At 39.3% G+C, this 7271-nt stretch overlaps 1 protein-coding gene across 1 annotated transcript in view; it reads right to left on the bottom strand.

Moving 5' to 3' along the window:
* Positions 1-3979: 3979 nt before the first annotated feature.
* MCUB (mitochondrial calcium uniporter dominant negative subunit beta) overlaps positions 3980-7271 on the bottom strand; it is a 100476-nt gene continuing 97184 nt past the window's right edge. Inside the window, exon 8 of the mRNA XM_056564525.1 lies at positions 3980-5872. Coding sequence (XP_056420500.1) covers positions 5795-5872 — 78 coding nt within the window. The 3' untranslated portion in view covers positions 3980-5794. The remainder of the gene's footprint in view (positions 5873-7271) is intronic.

Genomic DNA, 7271 nt, shown 5'->3' with positions numbered 1-7271 from the left:
TTTCACCGGAGTACCCCTTTAAAGCCAAAATGGGCCTGGTCCTTAAGGGGTTAATTATTGGGTATTGCACTGGCATTCTGACTGAGTTTGGTTACACAGATCATACGACACTGAACTAGTAAATATTTTAGCCCAGGCTAAAACCATTAGTTCACTTTAAATACATGTTCACACATCATAAAATAAATCTGTACATTTTACGAGTTGTAAATTTAGACTTGGAGCTAATCTAGAATTATGGATCTGCACTTTGAACTTTTTTTTAATGATATCGGTTCATCTTAATGTAATTATTGTACTAATGTACAATGATGTCATTATTTCTGTATTTTGCTTAACCCCTTAACGACCAAGGACGTATATTTACATCCTTGGCCAGCTCCCGCGATATAACGCGGTGACCCCATGTCATATCGGGTCGGTCTTGGCATGTAACTGAAGCCGGGACCCGAGGTTAATAGCGCGCGGCAGCGATCGTGGTGCCGCGCACTATTAACCCTTTAGACGTGGCATCTAAAATGAAAGTAAAAGCTTCCCGGCTGCTCAGTGTGGCTGATCATGACCACCGTAGTGAAAATGCGGTGTCCCGATCAGCTAGGACGTGAGCGGAGGTCCTCTTACCTTCCTCCAGCGCGTCCATTTGGCAATTGATTGCACCAAGCCTGAGATGCAGGCTTGAGCAATCAACCGCTGATAACACTGATCAATGCAAAGCTATGGCTTTGCAGTGAACAGTGTATAAGATCAGTGGGGGACATGTATCAAAGATTTTACCCCTGTTTTGTGTGTATTTTTTTGCACAAAATTTTGTGCAAGCCCTTTTTTTGCGCATTTTTTTGCGCACATTTTGGTAGAGCATGTCCTCCAGATGTGGCCTAATCAGGGTACCTTGGTGTGACATCTATAGTACACATGGATTTATTACCTGCGTACTTTTCCTTTACACCAAAAATTTTGCCGCAAGAGCTGTTTTTTTTTGCTCAAATACAAGCCATCTTGGACTTAACGTAGCAAGATGCTCTAAATCATAGATTCTATTTTCCAAAGAGTGGATTTAGGGGATGACTATATTTACCCGCAATTTATGAAGCTCATTGTGCTTGATTGATAAATTTAGCGCTTCTGCACATAATTTAGAATTCGGGAAAAGGGGTAAAATGCTTCTACCATACACAAATAATGATACATGTCCCCCAGTGTGTGCAGTGTTATAGCCCCCTGTGGGAGCTATAACACTGCAAAAAAAAAAAAGTGTAAAAAAAATAAGTTAATAAATGTGATTTAACCCTTTCCCTAATAAAAGTCCAAATCACCCCCCTTTTTACATAAAAAACAAAAAAACCATGTAAATAAAAATAAACATATGTGGTATCGCTGCGTGCGTAAATGCCCGAGCTATAAAAATATATCATTAATTAAACCGCACGGTCAATGGCGTACGTGCAAAAAAATTCTAAATAACGTTTTTTTTGGTCACTTTTTATATCATGAAAAAAATGAATAAAAAGCGATCAAAAAGTCCGATCAATACAAAAATGGTATCGCTAAAAATGTAAGATCACGGCGCAAAAAATGAGCCCTCATACCGACCCATATACAGAAAAATAAAAAAGTTATAGGGGTTAGAAGATGACAATTTTAAACATATAAATTTTCCTGCATGTAGTTACGATCTTTTCCAGAAGTGCGACAAAATCAAACCTATATAAGTAGGGTATCATTTTAATCGTATGGACCTACAGAATAAAGAGAAGGTGTAATTTTTACCGAGAAACGGAAACCCCCAAAAGTTACCAAATGGGGTTTTTCCTTCAATTTTGTCGCACAATGATTTTTTTTCCGTTTCGCCGTAGATTTTTGGGTAAAATGACTGATGTCACTGCAAAGTAGAATTGGTGGCGCAAAAAATAAGCCATAATATGGATTTTTAGGTGCAAAATTGAAAGGGTTATGATTTTTAAAAGGTGAGGAGGAAAAAACGAAAGTGCAAAAACGGAAAAACCCGTGGTCCGTGGGGTTAAATGCCTCTAAGAGCCAAATGCATAGGATGGTTGTATAGGTATCAGGTTATAGGACATATATTATGTGGAACCTTTGCAGTGCTAGACCCACATTTTGCATACATTATTTGATAACTCTGTTTGGCTCATCTACTTTTAACAACACAATTGCGACATAACATTTAAGGATCTTCTTTTTTGTTATTTGTGATAAGGCTGTATTATTTTATTGTATGATATTAAGGGATTTTGTGATCATCCTCTAAGTATTCTGATACCAGAGTGAGTTTCGTTTTTGGGATTATGTTAATAGTACAATTTCACTAGATAAGGAGTTAAAAGGAGTATGTCTCCATCTGCTGGTCAAAATGTAACAGTTATCACAACTAATACAGTAGTAATCCTACGAGTTTAACCACACTGTCCTCCCAAATTGCCAGTGTCAAAATACAGATGCATTCAAAACATTCAACATTTTATTTGGTTATACAGAAAAAAATGTGGACTACATATACTCAACATTGAAATTGCAACATAAAGAAGGAAAAGTCGTGGAATTATGAAAATTACAGGATCAGTACATGTTCGTGATATGCAAATGATAAAAAATGGAAACAATATTGAAAACATGATACTAGCTGACCAATGACATCCCAGATGTGCTCACTGAGAGACTAATCCGGAGATGTCTCATGCCATGGTAGCACAAGTAAAATGTGGCCTGTATTTGGAAAAACTGCTCCTGGGACACTTTGGAGAAATGATCATATCACTGGTTCCACAAGCAAATCGATGTAATGCTGAGCTGTTTGTGTACCTACATTGGTGAATAGAGGGGTCTTGCTAACATACAATATGCCTAACTGGGAATAGGACCAGCATGACTTCCCTTGTGAAGGCCTCTTCACAGATTTGCCATACGGTCTTCCAACCAAACTCTGGCTATGGTTGCATTTTCAAGACAAAAGCAGGACTCATGGCTGAAGAGGATGGACCTCCATTCATCTCTTGCAGTGTTTCTCTGCACTATGATAGGCTTTAAAGGGGTTATCCAGAAAAAAAAAATTATATCAACTGGCTCCAGAAAGTTAAACAGATTTGTAAATTACTTCTATTAAAAAAATATTAATCCTTCCAATAATTATCAGCTACTGAAGTTGAGTTGTTATTTTCTGTCTGGCAACAGTGCTCTCTGCCGACATCTCTGCTTGTCTCAGGAACTGCACAGAGTAGAAGAGGTTTGCAATGGGGATTTGCTTCTACTCTGGACAGTTCCTGAGACAGGTGTCATCAGAGAGCATTTAGACAGAAAAGAACAACTCAACTTCCGCAGCTCATAAGTACTGAAAGCATTAAGATTTTTATAATAGAAGTAATTTACTAATCTGTTTAACTTTCTGGAGCCAGTTGATATATAAAAAAAATGTTTTTCCCTGGAATACCCCTTTAATGTGTACAGACCCCCAGCATACACAGTCTGAAGAGTGCAGCTCTGATCCTGCTCCCTCTGATATAAATATATATATATTTGTATATCTTAACTGAGTCATGTTGAATTGCATTACTGCTAAGAGCGGTGGCAGGAGGCCAATGGAACACCTGTAGCTGTGTGTATGTGACTTCCAATTCATTAGCAGTACACACTGGATCGCTGCACATCATTCTTACAATCTTGATAATACATCCATGCAGAAATTCGCCTCTGTGCTGCCATTCCAGTTCATCTTTGGTCTCCCAACAACATGCAATGTTGAACAGTGCTGACGTTTACCCTATTGAAGTCCCTTCCACGTGCCACAGGTTGGAGCTAGGTGCATTTTTATAAATTGCATAACCTTATGGCTTGTTCTTCTTGGTGTTGCAAATTCAATATTAAGAAGTGTAGATAAAATGATATTAGATTACTAGAGACCACATTCCTAGAGTAAGATTAATAAGGAATAAGTAAGAGAATATGAAATCTCCTGCTGGTAAATGGTCAAACTCGGGAGGCAACATTTCGTTTCAACAAGTTTTTATTACATTTTATTTTCTAAGATCAATTTACAGGCATAATTAAGACAAATCATTTAGTCTCCCTATATTTAAAATTTCTACACAATGCTTTTAATTTTTGCAATGATCACCATTTGTAAATGGGCCTTAAATGGTCACCGTCTTTTTAAAAACCTTCCCTCAACGTGATAGCCTATGTGATCTGTAAGATATTTATAACTCAATTTTCCAAATAATTAATCCTTACCCTATTCATTTTTTAAAGCAGATACCTTTTACAGACAATGCAGCAAAGACAATAAAGCTAAGCTCACTTTATAAATAGTTGGTGCTGGCTGCTATTAGCAGCTGACACTCACCATCAATTACTGACAAAAACTATGGCACTGATGTTGTTCATGAACCCATTTAAATGCAGTGATCTATAGTGACTGTGACATTTTAAAGCCAAGTGCCCCCCCAGGGACCCCACACAAACACACTGATCACCTTTACTAGGTCTCTATACCTGCATAATAATTCTGCTGGTACAGTCTGCCTTAGATAACAACAAAATGATGATCTAAATGATCAATGCTAGCTTGTAATTGTCCCCTAGAGTAGGGGTGTCCAAGTTTTTTCTACAGTGGTCCACAATATCAGAAATGTATGTGCATGGGCCGCACTAATTTTTTCACTATGAAAATATCTGGTCTAATTGCTGAGTAATCTATTACTGTGGAACATTTACATGCAACACATATCAATAAATGTTTAAGTGCCCCAAATATCTGTGCCACTATACTTCATTGATCTGCACTACCATGCCCCTAATGTACTGTGCAGCCAGTTTGTATCACATTGTACCACCATGCACCTAATGAACCATGCCCCAACCATCTGTGCCACCATGTCCCTAATCATCTGTGCAATCTAACCAGGAAACATTGTTTTCCAATCTATGGCTCTCAAGATGTTGCAAAACTCCAACTACCATCATGCCACAACAGAAGGTCATGATGTGAGTTGTAGTTATCCACCATCTGGAGAGGCATAGATTGGGGAATACTGACCTTAAATAACATGTCCTCCTGGAAATACACTGTCCTGGCTGCTGTGCTGCTCTGGGCGCCTTTGGTAGGGTCTGATTACTATGGAAGCATGCAGCGCTAGCACCACACAACAAGGCTGAGCAGCAGGACAGGGAGCAGAGAGTTCTCTTGTCCCTGCCGGGACTCAGCTTTCCAATTGTAAAAAAAAAGACCCTGAGTTGTATGCATGCAAGCTGAGGCTTTCTCTATCATCCAAAAGATGTGCACTGTCCAAAATATCAAGGCTTCCTTCATATCTCAGTAGCAGTTCAGTGTTTAGTGTAACCCATCTTGCTGTGCTGCTGCTGTTTCTTTCATTTCTACTGACATATCACCTTGTTATAGCAGTGCATCAGTAACCCCTTCTCCCCCCACATGCCATCTATAGTAGAGTACTGTGTAAATCATCCCATTAGGAATATGTCATTGCAACTAAGAGAGTTAGTTTGTGTGTGTATTACTGGCAAACAGTCCAGATCTGGTCCTGCCTGCTGAGTACATTAGAGGGGACCGTATAGTATAGAACAATATACAGTAATGTACATATCGGCTTAGATCAAATCTATTTGTAGTTGTGTTTTTTAGATTAAGAATGGCAATACAAAAATAAGTCTACCTCCAGTCATACATGTTTTATTGTAGTCTTTGAAAGAAGTGATCAAAAGAATGTTAATTTTACAAAACTATTTAAAGCATGAAAAATGATCTATACTGCATAAAAATGTAAATCTATTGTCCCTCACGTAGTTGTTCAATGGGTAACTTCAGTTGTATAGGATTTCTCAGCCGCCTTAAGCTTTCTTCAATCTAGGAGAAAAAAAAGGAGGGATCTTTTTAACCACTTGTCACCTGAAATATTTGTGCCAGTGAAAGGCATTCTGTGTCAACTCTGAACATAACCTGATCCTCTATGAGCATAGTAGTGGTTACAGCTGTATGACATAAAGTTGAAGACAGGCTGTATGACATAAAAAAAACAAACAACATAAAAACACAAAACAAAAAATTAAATATTGCAGTTTGTTAGAGCAGTAATGACCACCATTCTTATGTCCATGACAGTGTTTCCCAACCGGTGTGTCTGCTGCTGTTGCAAAACTAGAACTCCCAGCATGCCCGGACAGCCTTTGGCTGTCTGAGCATGCTGGGAGCTGTAGTTTTACAACAGCTGGAGGCACCCTGGTTGGGAAACACTGGTCTATGAAGTTAGACAAGATCTCACTTAATTCTGCTGCCATTTCTGTGCAACGTGTAGCTGCATATTTACGTAGTACACAGGAATACCATATCTTTAATAAAAGCAATATGGAAAACTAGTACATACACAGTATTTTCAGTAGAGGTTGCTGATATACATGTCTGGTCGCATGTCCCTCCACCAGCAGCCATTTTCTGGGAATGCCATGCAGTGCATGGACTCTGCTAACATAGAGGCGTTAGGCTAAGTTCACATTGCCACTGTGCTCTGTCCCTGTTAAGAGCTTGTTTGGCTCTTTTTTTGTGCATTATAACCCCAAAAACAGGTCAGAGCACAACAGACTCCACTGGGTCCTGACAGATTCCACTGACTTGAATAGGGTCCGTCAGGGGTCCGGTAATTTACCAGAGTTTAGCGCAGAAAACAATTAGTGCTTGCACTATTTCTTCTCTGCTAAACTCCCGTCATTCTGGCCAACACAGCTCCATATGACAGAGCCCAATGGCAATCTGAATGGCAATCTGTCTGCATGTCATGTCAAATGTTTTTAAGCAGTTGACCAACTATTTCCTCAGTAATGTTTCGGGGGAGGGGGCTATGGATTACACCAAAATGTATTTTTTTTATGTTTACCTCTGCAAATCCATGGACATTGACAGCCTGGCCATGTGAAGACGCCAGACAGATTTTAGCAATACCAGTTACACTAATCTGTTCCTGTAGTACCAAGGCATTTGTGCACCTGCACTTTAAAAGGGCTTTCAAAATCCATGGCCTATTTTCCGAACAGGCCCACCATCGATCAGCTGTTTGAAGGGGCCACTAGAATGGGTCACAGCTGATATACCGAGCACAGCTTTCATGAAAAGTATGGGGTGTGCTGAGGATTCAGACAACTGACTAGTGTGGTGCTGAGAGTTGACTCCTGCTCATCTAATATTGACGTCCTATCCAGATAACCCCTTCAAGCTGCCAGTCTAATTTGTCACATTTACTTTCATAAATTTG

The sequence above is a fragment of the Hyla sarda genome, chromosome 1 (assembly GCF_029499605.1).
Source record: "Hyla sarda isolate aHylSar1 chromosome 1, aHylSar1.hap1, whole genome shotgun sequence".
Lineage (NCBI taxonomy): Eukaryota > Metazoa > Chordata > Amphibia > Anura > Hylidae > Hyla > Hyla sarda.
This window is presented reverse-complemented; position numbering and strand designations above follow the sequence as displayed.